At 36.1% G+C, this 16,669-nt stretch overlaps 1 protein-coding gene across 10 annotated transcripts in view; it reads right to left on the bottom strand.

Annotated features, from left to right (window-relative positions):
* Window positions 1-518: 518 nt before the first annotated feature.
* The window catches only part of rap1gapa (RAP1 GTPase activating protein a), a 63,154-nt gene continuing 47,003 nt past the window's right edge, over window positions 519-16,669 (bottom strand). For 6 of the 10 annotated variants that reach the window (XM_052541505.1, XM_052541502.1, XM_052541509.1 and 3 more), the window contains 14 exons: window positions 16,319-16,448; window positions 14,892-15,047; window positions 14,732-14,803; window positions 14,039-14,125; window positions 13,663-13,800; window positions 12,106-12,252; window positions 9,053-9,130; window positions 7,456-7,565; window positions 6,646-6,765; window positions 5,240-5,375; window positions 5,050-5,161; window positions 4,850-4,944; window positions 3,381-3,428; window positions 519-2,477 (listed from right to left, as the gene is read on the bottom strand). In XM_052541505.1, the coding sequence (XP_052397465.1) occupies window positions 3,420-3,428; window positions 4,850-4,944; window positions 5,050-5,161; window positions 5,240-5,375; window positions 6,646-6,765; window positions 7,456-7,565; window positions 9,053-9,130; window positions 12,106-12,252; window positions 13,663-13,800; window positions 14,039-14,125; window positions 14,732-14,803; window positions 14,892-15,047; window positions 16,319-16,448 (1,390 nt within the window). In that variant the 3' untranslated portion in view covers window positions 519-2,477; window positions 3,381-3,419. Of the gene's footprint in view, window positions 2,490-3,380; window positions 3,429-4,849; window positions 4,945-5,049; window positions 5,162-5,239; window positions 5,376-6,645; window positions 6,766-7,455; window positions 7,566-9,052; window positions 9,131-12,105; window positions 12,253-13,662; window positions 13,801-14,038; window positions 14,126-14,731; window positions 14,804-14,891; window positions 15,048-16,318; window positions 16,449-16,669 lie in introns of all 10 variants that reach the window. The other 4 variants (XM_052541503.1, XM_052541508.1, XM_052541506.1 and 1 more) reach the window with 4 other exon arrangements.

The raw sequence follows: 16,669 nt of genomic DNA, 5'->3' as shown, positions 1-16,669 counted from the left end.
AACAAAAAATGTCATAATCTCTGTATGACAATATTTTATTGAGCGTCAAAGGTGCTTTTGAGAAATGTCAATATGTTTTTGTATTATGTCTAGACTTGATGAACAAATTAATTTAACATCCAGTGTTTTGATTTGCCTGTTATCTGGAGAATCTGTAAAACATGATGTTTTATATCAAGGAATTTTGTTTTATTTAACATGCTTTATTAATTACTTTATGTTTTCAGCACCTGCATTTGAAAGAATTCAATTACCGAAATGATGTTTTGAATTATGTAAATGTTGCCCTCTGCTGGTGTGGAGAATGCACTTGCAAGTTATTTGACAAAACACGCCCATAGTATTTCAAGCTTTGTATTAACCACATACAGTAGAGCCAGAAGACCAAACAAAGATCACAAGCCTAATTCCCAATACCTATGCTGTAAATCCATTAGGTATGGTGATACACAAGCATTGATTGATATCTCAACCCATTCAGCCATTTAAATTTCAAAAGCAGAAACTAGACACATATGTTCCATGAAATATCACACTCAAGTTTATTTGTTTCAGATTTCTTGGGCAGTATGTACAAAAAAAAAGCAATATTTACAATGATGATTGCACAGGAAAAGGTCACAGAAGCAGCAGCTTAAAGGAAAGCATAACAACATCTAAAAATGTATACCCTGTCATCAGCAAGGATTTTGTGCTGCATCTTTTATTCCCCAGACAAATCTGACTTCTGCACAGGAACAGCAATTACAGTCCTGTACATGGACACTGCAAATGAATGGTGCTTGATTCATGACTCACCACAAGGGGGCACAGAAACCCTGCGCAGCGCAAACAGAAGCTGACTAAAGCCATATTTCCAACATTTTTATTGGTAACTTATCCCATGACTCTAGGGGTTGTATTTAGTATGTTAGTAATCCCCTGTAGTTTTTGTGATGATGTACAGCATTTTAGTGCGGTATTAAACAGAAAAACAAATTTATATATATATATAATTAATTTTTTTAATTCAACATCTCACAGTGGCCGGCAGCTGCCTAATCAGTCTAAAACTTCATAGGCATAATGAAACTGCTTTCAGACACACAAGATTATTAATTTTTTTTTGTACGTTTTTTTCTTTCTTTTTGCCGAATAAGCTAATAAGGCAAAGCTGAATTTTCAGCAGCCGAGGTCTGAGTTTATCATGAGGACGGATCAGTTATGGGAAATGTATAAAACAAACATGGATCAGCAATGAGGGCTAGTTTAATTGAAGCCACTAAGGCCAATCATTAATCATATATAGATAACAAAAAAATCTGCTAAGCTTTTCCCTTCATATATTTTGATACTTACAGTAAGGCATCCTCAAACCACTCCTCCGTATTTAAGCTCCATTCAATGCTTTTTGGCGTTAACAAAGAGCAAACATCACAATGACTGGTTTTTGGCATTGATGACTGGTTTATAGATTAGCAACAGCACATTTGTTTTAACTCAAAACTCCTGTCTAGACTGAGTTTTTAAAAGAGGACTGTCACCTTGGCACACAGTTCAGACATCAAACCATCTGTACATTCAAACACAAAGCAAAGAGGAGTCAAATGAGTCAACATAAGGAAAAGGATCTCCACTGGGGATTTTTATACAGTTTGAAAAAAAAAAAAAAGATTCACTATAAGAAACAAAACTCGAGACCCTGCAGCCCTGATCATGAGCTGCTTGAGTGGCAAACAGATAAACCATCAACATGTGCATTATAATACACTTGTAGCATTTAAAAAGTTTATTTTGTAATTTCTGTTCAAAATAAAAAAAAAAGTTTTTGAGTGCTGTTACTCTTAAATAGTGCCTGAGGGACGTATTGCAATGCTGCAATAAATATCAGATTAAAGGTTTTCACTCCTGAAATCTTAATGACAGAACATCAGTATCAGAATATGACAAATGGTTTGGTCTCTACAGCCCTGTGCCAAATAGCACATTTGATGTGTACTGTACAGTGAAGTCATACCACGTCCCATTTGTCATTTTAGGTTTCAGAAACATGCGCTATCCCTTTTGCAGAGTCCACCAGTTGGGACAGCTGAAAAAGCTTTTGCCGTGCAAGCAGATGAAATGTTCTTTAGGAGACAAACTTCACAGAATTGAATTTCAGCACAGTGTTAGGACCTCAATTAACCTGCTAGTTTAGCCACTCACCAGCACAGTGGCCTGTCAGTAGACGCTGCTACAGAGGAGGTTCTCGTTCATTTACTGATGTACTCACAAGGAGGGTGAAGGACAGGTTGGAAGGAGGGCCAATGCACAGTCTCTGGCTGCCTTTAACCAACTCCTTCCTGTTTCTGGTCAAGTCTGCGAAGGTATTCAGTGTCCTGATGGAGATATGGTCACATGATTGGGGTTCTGGGACATGTACATGTTGTCACTTCTGCAGCCAACCGTTGTCGTCGTCCTCTTCTTCATCAAGATCTCGTTTTCTCTCTAAGGTGTTTCTAATGGGAATACTGTTTGGTTAACAAGGTTTGGGACAATAATCAGGTCACTGACACTATAGTAGCATGAACAACAAACTACATTAGAGTTGTCAAATACAGTGCACTGCATAAACTACATTACATTATCAAATAATTCATTTTCGATTTGGTGCTCAAGAAACATCAAAGAATATCTTTAAATATAAAACATAAAAAAATATCATTATCTTTGCTGAATAATAATGCTGATTATTTTTGTGGAAAAGGTGCTACATTTTTTGATAGACAGAACATAAAAGAACAGTATTAATTTGAAATAGAAATCTTTTGTAACATTATAAATGTCTTAAATATCACTTTTGATCAGTTTACTGCATCATAGCTGAAAAAAAGTATTAATTCCTTTAAAATAAAAATCTTATTTATATATATATATATATATATATATATATATATATATATATATATATATATATATATATATATATATATATATATATATATAAGATTTTTATTTTAAAGCATATATGGCATATATATATAATTATTTTTATTTTTATTATTTCCACTTAAAAAAAAGTATGGGCTGCAGAGCAAAAAAAAAAAAAAAACATTTGAAATGTTCAGGTACTGAGACAGAGGTTGCATTTACCAAAATTATTTATGGCACCAATTATTCATAATTTTGGCAAATTTTCAAAACATTAACAATAACTAATTTTTTCCCCCATGATTTCAGTTGAAAAACTCTTAGTTAATAGTAAAAATGTGTTCTCTAATCAAAAGTGTTACCGAAAAAATTATCATTTACTTGCAGAACTTTAAAAGATTGTCATAATATTATAATATAAGAAACAGATTATGACATTACATCTTTAGTTGATGAAAGACAACTAATTGAGTCATGATAGTATTTCTAACCTGCTGATGGATGTCCACGAGGCAGTCAAGGAGGAGGAGCTAGCAGTTCTGCACAGATGCACACACAGTAAAAGAGTTACAACAGACACGGTATTGTTCAATACTGGTAATAAAATCGATGATAAAAAATGTTTATCGATGAGCTTTCTTCTCATGACTGAAACGTGATGACGATGAGATTACAATAGGTCAATAAATGGCAACTTTGTCTATATCAACATGCAAGTCATTGACCATAACATTTAACACAACTAAAATGTACTGAGAAAAAGGAGACAAAACATTTGATTGCGGACTGCTGTACGTGTCTTTACTTCGCGAGTGTCCATCTGTACGGCTTCCAGATATTAAGAGTTCAAATCCACAAATCAGAGATTCTCTGTTAAAAGCATATATTTTTACCCGCTGCTTTGCTTAATTTTTGCAATCTGGCAATCATGTGCATGTGCTCGTTCATCATTGCGGAAGTGCCGACAATGCTCTGAAAATACTGTCAAACAAAGTAAGCTGAAGTTTAGTGATGTCCATGTGAGAAGTTCAGCTAAAATGAAAGAGTCAGGCAGGCAGTCTGTGTTCCATCATGAGATCCTGACTATTTTATTTGCAATTGTGGTTGCTGAATAAATGCCCTTATTCAACCACTGTTGTTTTTATAGAGAAACATTATAGCAATTTGGAATTATTATAATATTTTTTGTTTGTTTTTACCAGTTTTCACAGAGAGAGTGCATATCTAAGTCTTTGATATTAATTTATATATTAAATAGCCTATAATAAATCAGTACACTAGATGAGGTAAAATAAACCATGTCTATGAGTAACCATTCTGCTGGTTTGCTCTTACTGCAAGAAGAGCAAGGGCTTAGATTAAGCCAGGATTAAGTCAGATTTTTAAGTAGCTTTTTAAGACATTTAAGTAGCTTTTATTAACCTAACTGGTGTGCATATTTGACTAAGATTAAGATTAATTTAAAGACTAAGACTAAATAAAAAATGACTGACAAAATTAACACACTTCATAGTACAGTATCCACACTCGCCCAGTACTTGACTAAAGAAGCTGCCATCCTTTATGTACAAACTGTATGCATAACATGTACCGTATTTTCCAGACTGAAAAAGTCACACTTTTTTTCATAGTTTGGCTGGTCCTGCGACTTATAGTCAGGTGCGACTTATTTATCAAAATTAATTTGACATGAAGCCAGAGAAATGAACCAAGAGAAATGAACCAATAGAAAACATTACTGTCTACAGCCACGAGAGGGCGCTCTATGCTGCTCAGTTCTCCTGTAGTCTACACTGACATTATGTTTTCTCTTGGTTCTAAATAAATGCGACTTATAGTCCAGTGCGACGGTACATGGTTGGTCAAAAGTTTGGGGTCAGTAAGATATTGGCTTCTAATGGTAGCTATACCTTCACACTGAAGCCCTTCACTATGTATAGACTAGATCAGTGAGACTCACAGATGAGGACTTGTGGTCATTCGGTCGCTCAAGTTTGATGCGGATGTCTGTACGGTTCTGCTCCTGGTTCTTTCCACCATCCGTTCTGCCAGGAGCTGGAAAAATAAGAACATGTAGTTAATAGAAAGACACATAAGCTACACATATATACCACTGTTTTATTTTTCAGTGAATCTATTTGTACAGTTTGTGTCTCTCACCAGGAGAGCTCCCCCGGTTGGTTGTACCGGTAGTGCTCATGTTGTCCTCCAGCCATGTGGTGTACGTGAACGAGTCTCGTTTATGAGGAGTATCTGCTGACGACAGACTCTCCTGAACGGGACAAATACAACAAGTTGATTGAGATGATTCTAGTCTGTAATGCATTAATGATACGTGTGCTGTTCTCACCATTCCAGTGTCGTAGTCCTCTGTGGCCTCGGTTTCATTTTCCTCTACTACACTAGCAAAGCTGCTGGCGTTAGATGAGGAGCGGGACAGGTCACGAGCCTCAGGAATGGAGGGAGCCCGGCAGTACATGCTTGAGCTACACATATACAAACATTTTCTTAATGCCTTCGCCCGTAACGAGCATGAAACTTCTATAGTTCTTGTTGTCAGATCACTTGCATCCACCAAAACTCACAGCAAGGGTTCAATAGCAAACCCTATCAAGCAGCAAATGTGAGTAAAAACTGATTTTGGCAAGAAAATAAAACAAAATGACTCTCTTGCATTAAGGTAAATGCTTTGGAAACTGTAACACTAATAGGGTGTTTCACTAGTTCAGTTTTTCTACTAACAATGTCCAACAGTGGAAATATTTTCAGCCTTTTTTCTCAAACATTTCCACCACATCTAAAATTATGGAATTGGTGGTAATTATATTTTACAAAATATTTTTCATGTTTTGCATATTTGAGAAAAAAAAAAACAGGACAAAATACTATAAAATGTTACCTTATTCATTATCTCAAGAATGCTCTTCATTAACATGTTTGTCTCCTTGATAAGCAAGTACACTAACATTTGAAAAAAAGCTTATGTGTAACCCCTCTCACCGGCATGGGAGGCGGACGCACTAACAAGGAGGCTAAATGGCTAAAGCCACTAGCGTCTGTAGCTAGTGCGTCTCTTGAGATCGGGGAGTGAGGTTTATTTGCACAGCACTACTCACTGGCCTCCGTTACACTCACCCCCCTAAACCTCACTCCCATCCGGGTCACGGCTCCAATGTAACCCCTCTCACCCGGGTCCTCTGTGACGCTCCTCGCACTCGCTCCGAGCGGGGCTCGAACCCGGGTCTCCGGCATGGGAGGCGGACGCACTAACAAGGAGGCTAAATGGCTAAAGAGGGCATCTCTTGAGATCGGGGAGTGAGGTTTGCCCTCACAGCACTACTCACTGGCCTCCCTTACATATGGGGCAATTTCTTTTGTCGTGGTGGAAATGGTCAGAACAACAATTTTCAATATATGCCTATAACATATGTTATTAAATGTAATATTCTCAATAAAATAATGAGTTTCAAAAATAAATCATTACGTATAAAATCTCTTCACATTCACATAATTCTTAATTAATTCATTAAGATGTAAACTAAAAAAACAGAAAAATAAAACCTACACATTAAAATACAAATTAAATATAGGAAAAAATAAAATAAATAAAGTCATGGTAAAAAAATCTTCATATAACAAGAAGTTGAAATCAACCATTTAAAAAATATGGTTTAATGCAAATGTATAGTCTGATCCACACTGGTATATGTGAACAAATGAAATCAATCATCACTCAGGTTAATGCTTTCACTTTACCTGTTCTTAGTGATGAGAACCTCAGGAGAGCTCTGATTGGAGGAGTTTTCAGATTTGGGTTCCTGGGAGGCGTGGCCACTATCAGGCGTCTTCTGTGTGCTGGGAGAGCACTCTCTACTGCTGCAGACACACACACACACACACACACACACACTCACCATCAGAGGGCAGCATAAGCATTGTGTTTGCAACCCTACACTCAAAGGTGAGGTGACTCTAGGTTAGATTATATACAACAGTACATGCTGATTCACATCACTACACTGAAACACATGAATTCAGAGCAACATCATTCAAAGGGCCTGTAAGTACTACAGCACATATGACAAAGGCCAGTTCATGCAAAATCAGTAATACAGACATTGATTGGCTGAAAATCAGCAGACCACCAATCAGTTGATCATGTTGATTTTGCATGTGTGACCAGTCTAATAATGTGACAGAGAAAGAAAGACAGAGCACTGTCCTGTCCTCTGACAACAGAGCAGCAATTCTTCACCAAACATACACACAAAAGGAGGGAGTTCAGTTGGAATATTATGCTTTCTGTATGTTCTGCCAATGAAGGCTTGTTCAAACCAAGAACCATAACAAAGATAACTATAATGATAACTATATTTGTGTCCACACACAATATTGTTCTGTTTATTATAAGCACTATTCTGCAATTATGCCATCCGCTGCTTTAAATGCACAAGCAAGTTAGATTATGTTTGAGTGTTGAATGTTTTTAGCGTTCATCAGCTGGAATTTTTTTTTTTTAGTTTTTAAAGATTCTTATGTTCTCTAAGGCTGCATTTATCTTCTTACCTCTTCTCCTGGACCTCCTGGATGTTCTCAATGCCGATAGCACTGCTGCGTCGAGAGCTGAAGGGTCCTGACTTTTTCCTAGTTGGGCTTTTTCCAGGAATGATCAAAGACTGTAAGAGAGAACAAGAAGAACAGTGAGCCAAGGATTCATACAGATACACCTTCACCGTGTGGTCTCAAAGGAAACATATAGTAATTTAAGGATAATACATCATCTATAGGTCAGGTTTATGTTATACCACTTGCAATTGTGATCTATTATTTCTTATATCTGTGGCGTGCTCCAGTCTTTTTGAGAACAAAAGACACTGTTTCGTATCTTGACTGGCAAGGTGGATGTGAAGTGTGTGCTTGAGGGTTTCGGCCTGATCTGAGAGATGAAAGATGGGAGCAGGATCTTCTGAGCTTCACTGGGCGCTGTGCTCTTGCTAGGGACACTTTGTTCTCTTCAAGCCTAAACGCTGGGACTTTACAGCTACTGCGTTATGACTTCAAATGAAAGGCCTCCAAAAAGACTTTTATCTAAAATGGCTTCAAAGGTTTCGGAAAGACTCTGTTGCCTTTTTCCTTTGTGTTTCCTACGCTATTAGCTCGAAAAGAGTGTACAGTTATCAGACAAGGGTACAGAAACACACCGAATAGTACATACTACGGAACAAGAAGTAACACTGGATATTAAAAATGCAGCAGAGCGATGCATTACATGCAGGAAGAGATGCTGAAAGGGGAGCATTGATGAAATTTCTGACTTTTCACCATGAACATGAACACTGCAACAATGCTGCTACACATAGATGTACACGGATCATTTTAAAGAACAGTGGCAACAGATATAAAAATGTGGAATATGATTTTCTGACTTAATGCTGAACTTTCAAAGTGGCTTACAATAGGAAATGGTCTGTTTAGTAAGACCTGATAGTATGACATGAATATCTGCTTGGATAGATGTTAAAATGATGGAGGCACAATACAGTATATTTGTTTCATATCAGTTATCGGCCATTATTAAAGATATTTTATAGTTATTGGTCGATATTGGATATCTGCTTTTACAAATGAACTTCACCATCTTGTTAAGCTCACTTAAAGTTCATCTTTAAAAAAAAAAAATAATTTTAGTTAACAATTTAACACTTTAAATGTTATACTTGGCTAAATGAATCTCAAAATGAATATCCATTTTTATATAGTACATTGTAATTTTGTGGTGCTTAAATTCACTTCAGCTTTTAAAATGATTGATTTTAGTTTTATTGTTTTATATTTAGTCTTTTTTTTGTTTAGGTAAAATAGTATAGAATTTTAATGGACAATACTTAGTTTCTGTTATTTTTACTATATAAAATTAAATTAACTGACATTTGAAACCAAATGAAATTTTCAATACATTTTATTTCAATAAAAAAAAATTTTTTAATGAAAGTAATGAAAGATTCTATGGATTTAGTTGTAGTTAACTACTGTATAATAACCCTGGGGTAAGCATAGTTTGTTCAGTGGGTGTATTATTATATACACTAGTGTCAATCATTCTGTTAACATGCGGTGAGAACAAAAGATGCATATGGGAGAGGAGTGAGAGATATACATGAACCTCTTCTATGGTTCCTATTCCTATGGCACTGCCACGACGTCCATATTTACTTGGGCTTTTGCCTGGGACAAGCAATGACTGCACAGAGCCCACAGAGAAAGAGAGAGAGAACGAGAGAAATCATGAGTCCATGCAGCAGGTTATGTGTTATATAAACAAAGTAGCCAACAAACATCTGCTGGAGAGACAGTCATCAAAGCATGAACAGCAAGAAAAAAGCTGTCATGAACACAACAGAGTAGCCACACAAAGAAAAAAGGGCCAGAGGAACCTCAGGAGGTGACCTGTGAAGGACAAGAAAGCTGAAGTAGGAACACACAGCACACAACTGGAGACAACTGGACAGTTTTCATTTGTGCACAGCATAACAGTTAGTCAGGTTAACATTACTGGAACAGGTTAGTCAGACAAAGAGGTTCACATATATCATATGATATATGATCAAATAAAATCAAATACAATTTTAAATATTAAACTAAAAAAACAAGCGTATAAAACTTAAAATTTTACTATCCAGCTCATGTTATTTAGCAAATTATTGGACCTAAGTACTTTGCAGTTTCAATTAGACTTTAAGGATTGCTTTTATTTGTAATTAAAATGTATAAAAATACAAATAAAATGTATAAAAAAAAAAAAATTAAAAACAGAATTTACTAAACTTTTCATTTTTACTGTCTATGCAAGTTTCAGGGTGATTTTAAAGTTTTTATTTACTTTATGTCATTCATTTTGCATATTGTTGGACCTATACACTTTGCAATTTCAATGTGTTTCATGGATGTTTATAATAACAAAAAAAAAAAATAGTTTTAGTATTCAGTTTATGCGAAGAATTCCGTATTATTGGACCTATTCAGTGTGATTTTACAGTGATTTACTTGTTGATAAATAATCATTTTGGTATGTGTTGGGTTGGGTTGTCAGTTGATGTGCACTGGGTCCTGGAGCAAAACCAGTTGAGATCCACTGTCACAGAGGACCATAATGGGCCCCCCATTACTGTTGATGGCCCTTATGACTTAAGCACCAGAGGGGGATGAATCACTATGCACAATCTTTTATTTCGCATGTAACCTTTGGGATTAAAATCTCAATAGTTGAAAAATCATTTGTGCTAACATTCTGGTTTTTATTTTCCATTGCATCACCTGTATGAAGGTCAAAAAGTCCATATGACTGAAATGGCATATGATAGTGCTATAAATAACAGAAACATTAACTGTGACAGAGACATGGCTCAGTAACTCTGAAGTGTGTTTCAGTGCAAGTCCCTGTGGGGAAATTCACTAGACTCATACGAGTTGTGCTCAGAAGGGGCGCTGGCTGGACTTAGCATGGCTCTCAGTGCCGCTGCACTTAACCTGTGCAAGCATTATACTTACCAACATTACACCTGCATATTAAAACACTGGTACAGCAGAATCCATTCAACATGCACACACATAAATATGTAATGCTCCCAGCAAGTCCTTATGTGCTGATGTGCATCTGATCCTGTGGGGGATGCGGTAAGGTCAGTACATTCACAACCATCTTTATACTATAACACTGCCACAGGCCGCCTTATCCTATTTCAAAATCAGATAATATTCATTCCTGAGGGGCACTGCAAGGAAAATAACAAAGTAATGTCTCACATGACCCCTTATAGACTATCTGACAGTATTTCATTCCCTCATGAACAACATGCAACACATTCCAGACCACTTTATGTCATGCACTCCTTAGTGCACCTCAACTCCACCATAACACACACGCACCTCCTGTGATCATTAAAGGAGTAACAGCCTTCTCTGGGGAATGCTCTAATGCATATCACATGCTTTTGGGTCAATGACATGTTTATACAGTAAAAGTGTACACAACATACACTTATATACATATATATAAGTGTATGTTTACTTATATACAACATATATATATATATATATTTATATATATATATATATTTATATATATATATATATATATATATATATATATATATATATATATATATATATATATATATATATATATATGAATAATAAAATTGATCAGATATATTTTATTTGCACCACATGTAAATTTACAACTGAACTAATCTTATCTGATATTTTAAGAGACATACTGTATGAAAAATTTTATAAGAATTAAGTAGTGAAGCAGTTGCTATTTAATTTCTTTTATTTTAATTATATGTAATTAAATATTTAATTTTATCTTTGTACACACATGCACAGTTATGATAAAAAATGCTGGAACCATTGGCAAATATAAACAAAGAAGGCTGTGAAAATATTTTATTTTGAGAATTTTAAAATCTCATGAATTAAATGTTTTTCTCTAATACACATTGGACACACTTAACTGTTCCCTTTTATGCAATAGTTTTTGCAACCTCTTTTTGCCAGTATAACAGCTCTGAGTTTTCATTATCATTATGCCTGATATATATATATATATATATATATACACACACACACACACACACACACACACACACAGTCATGGTCAAAATTGTTGGTACCTATATATATATATATATATAATATATGGCACTCAACTATCTCACAGTACATATAATTTTATATCAAACATAATTTTAACAGAAATTAAAACATGCTTATACAGGGATGCTGAATTTGGAATAAATGAATAGGTAGGAACTTCATGTCATTGACCCTTTTAACTCAGGAAATACTGACTGTTGCTAGAGCAGCAAACATGAGCAAGACCAGTGCAAGTAACCCTTTTAAAAAATACTCGGTGAATAAGATTAGTGGCTGCAGAGCTGACAGACAGAGGGCACGATGGGAATGAGAATAAAAAAAAATGAGGATAAAAAAAGGGACTGGTGCATGAGGGCAATTATTAATCAACTCGAAGTTGGTTGATTAATCGTTAATTATTTCATCTGCATTGTGTTGCTTGTTCTTAGTTTGCCAACTCAGAGCATCTGTAGTCAGGAATTAGTGAAGTACGTTTAACCAGGACCGGTTTTTTACCTCATAGTGAAGGGGAGTGAGGGGAATAGCATAGTTTGGCCAGTAGGGCAGGGGGTTACTTACTATCCCAGGGGGTTTGGGGGACTCTGGTGAGTGGTTGCTGTTGTTGTTGTTGTGGGTGAAACTGCCGCTGTGACTATTGGAGACTGTGTACTTCCTGATATTGAGGCCCATGGTGTCCAGAGACTGGCTCCTGCTGCGGATCACCCGCTATAGCACAGGGAGAGATCAGGAGGAGACACGGTGAGCAGCGGCAGGTCAGGGTGGGCCAGTGGAGTGGGTCTGAAGCCAATGAATCAAGTTGCTAAAACAACCCGAGGAAAATACCTGAGCCAAGTGTGCAGTTCTGTTTGTAAAAGTAAAAAGCATATGGCCAGAGGGAGTACTGATGATATGAAGTTATCAGGAAGTCACTAAGCTGAAGCCAGCAACCATTAGAGAGCAGAACTGCCTGAGAGTGTTAATGGATATTGATTAAATATCACCCACTAAAGTGCTGACGATTTCAAGGGAAAATCCCAGAATGCCACAACCACGGATGAGCTGTGTCTATGCTAACAAGTGTGGCTATAGACAGCTGCTGATGAAAACGGTCTGAATAAGTGGTTGTGGAAGATGCGGAAGCAAATGTAATAGGTTAAAAGACAATGAAAATGATTTTTGAGAAGTCTGATTGATTTTTCATGACTGGATGACTACAATCAATGTGTGAACACCAATGAACACTTTCAATCAAAAACCCGGCTCCCAAGCACATACAAACAGTCTGTCTGTAATGAATTATTGCTATGGAAAATTCACATTCATCTATATACTCATCAGGCATGATGCTGCATTTACAGAACAATAGTTGTGTACGTATATCAGGTATGATTAATCGTGTAGTACTAATTAGTTTGCAAAGTATATTAGGAAGCGAAACACTTTAGAGCACAAGATCAATTTCATGAGTGCATCAATGCTCAGGACTAATTAGTGTTAATTACAGTAATGAGTAATTTAATCTAGGTAGCATCGGTTACGTCACTTGGAAGCTGGAGTCATAAAGACACCACCATCTAAATCCCAAAAGAGAAAAACTGCTACCGTTCGTAAAGAATAATAGCAGCAAGGTAAAAAAAGACCAGTCTGAACCAGAGTTATTATCATCATTAACTGCAACTAAAACTAAAATGTAAACTTCTTTTATTTCAGCTGATTTTTTTGTTGTTGCTGTTTGTTTCTTTTTAAGCTGAAGTACTAAAATAACTGAACCTATATTAAATAAAAGCGAATAACTAACACTGAATAGACATATTAAAACAGAAACTAATACAAATGACAAGCACAACTAAATGACTAGAACTTTAAATAAATTATACATTTTAAAATAAATGTAAAAAATCGTATTTAAAACGATAAAAACTAAAATATGTTATATAATGATTGTAAAATAACACTACACTGAATTGAATGACACATCTCATGTCATGAAAATATTCATGGCCTCTAACCAAATGCACCCTGTCAACCTTTTACGCACAAGCCACAGTAATGCTTCACGGACATCCCCATCCTCCTCTATTCTGGATGTAAGTGCCCTCAGAGAGACCCCCAGAGCTCTGTGTCCTTGTGGATTACCTTGAAAGACTCAAAGAAGCCCCCTCCCCCTCCTCCATTCTCCAGTTTGTCCTCCTCTCCTCCCATTCCCATCATCGCCTGACTGTTGATGTGCAGCTCCTCGTACAGCGTCTCCAGCAGAGCAGAGCGGGTACGCTCCTGATGATGATGAAAGTGGGATAGTGTACTTGTATAGCAAATACTTGTATTGTATTCAAATATTTGAATATAAATAGTTAATGAATGTTAGACAAGGCTTGTAAATTTATTTTAAGGACATTTACATGCATGCGTTTGTAAGTCACATTTATCATAAAATATATTTTATCAATACATTTGAAACCATACCTTGGTGTTGCAAATGAGCACTGACTTCTGACACCTTAATGACACTCACCTCTAATTTGGCAAATTTTTCAGCTTTGTAACAAGAGTATTCGGCATTGATCAGCTTGGTAAGCAAGAATTCATGAAACTCTGGGCCCTGAGAGACGCAGAAAGGTGTAAATGGAGAGCAAATGAGAGAAATACAGTTGGAATAAGAGGAAAGTCTTTTTGTTACAAGCAATACCATTTAAAATATACATTTCTTACAAATACATTAATACTTTTATTCAGGAAGGATGTATTTGACTGATTAAAAGTAACAGTGATAGGCATTAAAAAAAAAAGAATAAAAAAGTCAGCATATTAGAATGATTTCTAAAGGATCATGTGACACTGAAAATTCAGCTTTGCCATCACTGGAATACATTTCTAAATATATTAAACTAGAAAACAGTTGCTTTAAAAAAATTATTATATTTTAAAAAATTACAGTTTTTGTTGTATTTTGATCAAATATATGCAGCCTTGGTGAGTAAAAAAGACATTCAAAAACATTTTTTAAAATCTCACTGACCCCAAACCTTTGGATTGAATATAACAGTATTTAGCAGATATCCCCCCACCAACAACCAAATGCCATACAAAGATTATTTACTCTATTTATTTTATCATTGCATTCCTTAGGAAATGAACCCATGATCATGATGTTGCTAGTGCAAAGCATAAATACTCCACTTCCATTTATTTAGATTCAGATACTCACTTTCTTAAAAATGGCTGGGTTGGGGAGGGATGGTCCGAAGAATGGAACGTCGTCTCTCGCTGTTACTGAAACCTGGAGAATGACAGATACGTGTATCACTTACTGACTCACAGAGAGTGTTACAGAATCGCTAGATTGCAGTTATACTGTGATAATGTACCTTGTACAGGACGTTGTCAGAACAGGCATTTTCAACTTGCACCACTACGTAGGCATGAAGGAAGTTGGAGGCAATCATGTCTGGCACAAATGGAGTGTTCTCTTCTTGAAACACGATGGCCACAATGTCATTTCCTATATGCCTCTTCTTTTGTAGCTGTGATAACAAAACAAGACAGTTTCATTTTAAAATCCTTCAACACTTGCACTTTCAACAAATACCAAACAGCTGTTAAAGTGAGATTTCTAACAGTGCACTCAGGCTATCAATTTTTACCTATCATGTGTTCCCTGGGAATCAAACACCTAACCTTGCGCTTCATAGCACAATGCTCTACCACTTGAGCTACAGGAACACTAATAATAATAACATAATAATTTAGCTTTAAAAAATATTGTTTTAATGAAAAGTTGTATCGTTAATATTAATTTAATAAGCCATTTTATACAATCAATATAGTGATGTGCCATGTCCAAATATATTTGATGTAATACACGAACCCAGAATTGTGATGAGTGTCATTAAATGCTCTCCTGGCTGACATCTGATGATAAATTCCATTCATTTTGGGATTTAATTTATATGTCAGTGATGCCATGTGCTGAAGTTGTTTTTCACAACATGTCTCAACAGATGGCCGTCAAGGGCAAACACAGAGGTTGCTGCCGCTCATTTAAACATGGACATCAGTTCACCAACCCGATCTGCTGTCAACCTCCAATCACTGCAGAGTGTGTGCACATATGACAGTGAGAGAGAGAGAGGAGCACGCTTCATGTGCTCTAAATGCAGAAGATTCCCTGAGGAGTGAGATCTAAAAACAATCTTCCTTAGAGGGTGCAGCGCTGCCAGTGAAGGTGCAGAATAAAGGTCACTCTGTGAGTCAACAATCGTCTGCCAGCACATCAGCAGTGTGTGGTTGCAGGAAACAGCATCTGCCCCAATGCTAAGGAATGGATTTCACCCCTCCTGCCAGACCAGATGGCTTATACCTATGTGGCTTGTTTTTTTTTCTCCGCATCAGATCAGTATCTAAAAAGACTGATTTTAGTCTTTTTAGGATATTTTGTTCCACTAATAATTACCACAGTTTTATTGATTAAAGGACCTAGAAGCAGGGAAATGTGCTATCAGTAACCCTCTCACTGAACCCACAGCATTATGAGTAGGGATGCACCAATCCGATACTCAATATCGGTATCGGCTCCTATACTATATTTAGTAAATTGTGTTTAACATACTAAAGAGTGATTATCAGGTCAGCACAAAGGGGTGTAAAAAAATGTGAAATTCTACACTTATAAAAAAAAAAGAAAATAAAAAAAACCTGCACTATCTGATCAGATCGGTATCGGCCAATTCTCAGAATTTTGGGAATCGGATCGGTTCTGAAAAAATGGTATCGCTGCATCCCTAAATGTTAGTACCTGCTGTGTATCACCCTCTGTGTAAGGCAGCTTAGTTGACACATGGAACATGATCTCCTTGTTGTGGAAATTGTGGTACACAGATTCAGAGCCTGTCTGACCATGTGTCACGTCCAATCCTCCACGAAACCTATTAGAAAACATGAAGGGCATTGTTAACACTAAACTTCATAGAGACAATTATTGCAAATTTTGTAGCAAATCTTTATAATACAGATATCTCTCAAAAAGTTACATACTGTAACATTCAGGGGAAGATTTCCACAATGATATTTCACCACACTGTTTTATTATTCATTAATAAATTATTCAGTCTCTCACTAAAATTAAGAAATTAATTATTAATTTAAT

Source organism: Carassius gibelio, chromosome A23 (assembly GCF_023724105.1).
Source record: "Carassius gibelio isolate Cgi1373 ecotype wild population from Czech Republic chromosome A23, carGib1.2-hapl.c, whole genome shotgun sequence".
NCBI lineage: Eukaryota > Metazoa > Chordata > Actinopteri > Cypriniformes > Cyprinidae > Carassius > Carassius gibelio.
The sequence above is the reverse complement of the archived record's forward strand: the minus strand, read 5'-3'. Positions and strand labels throughout refer to the sequence as shown.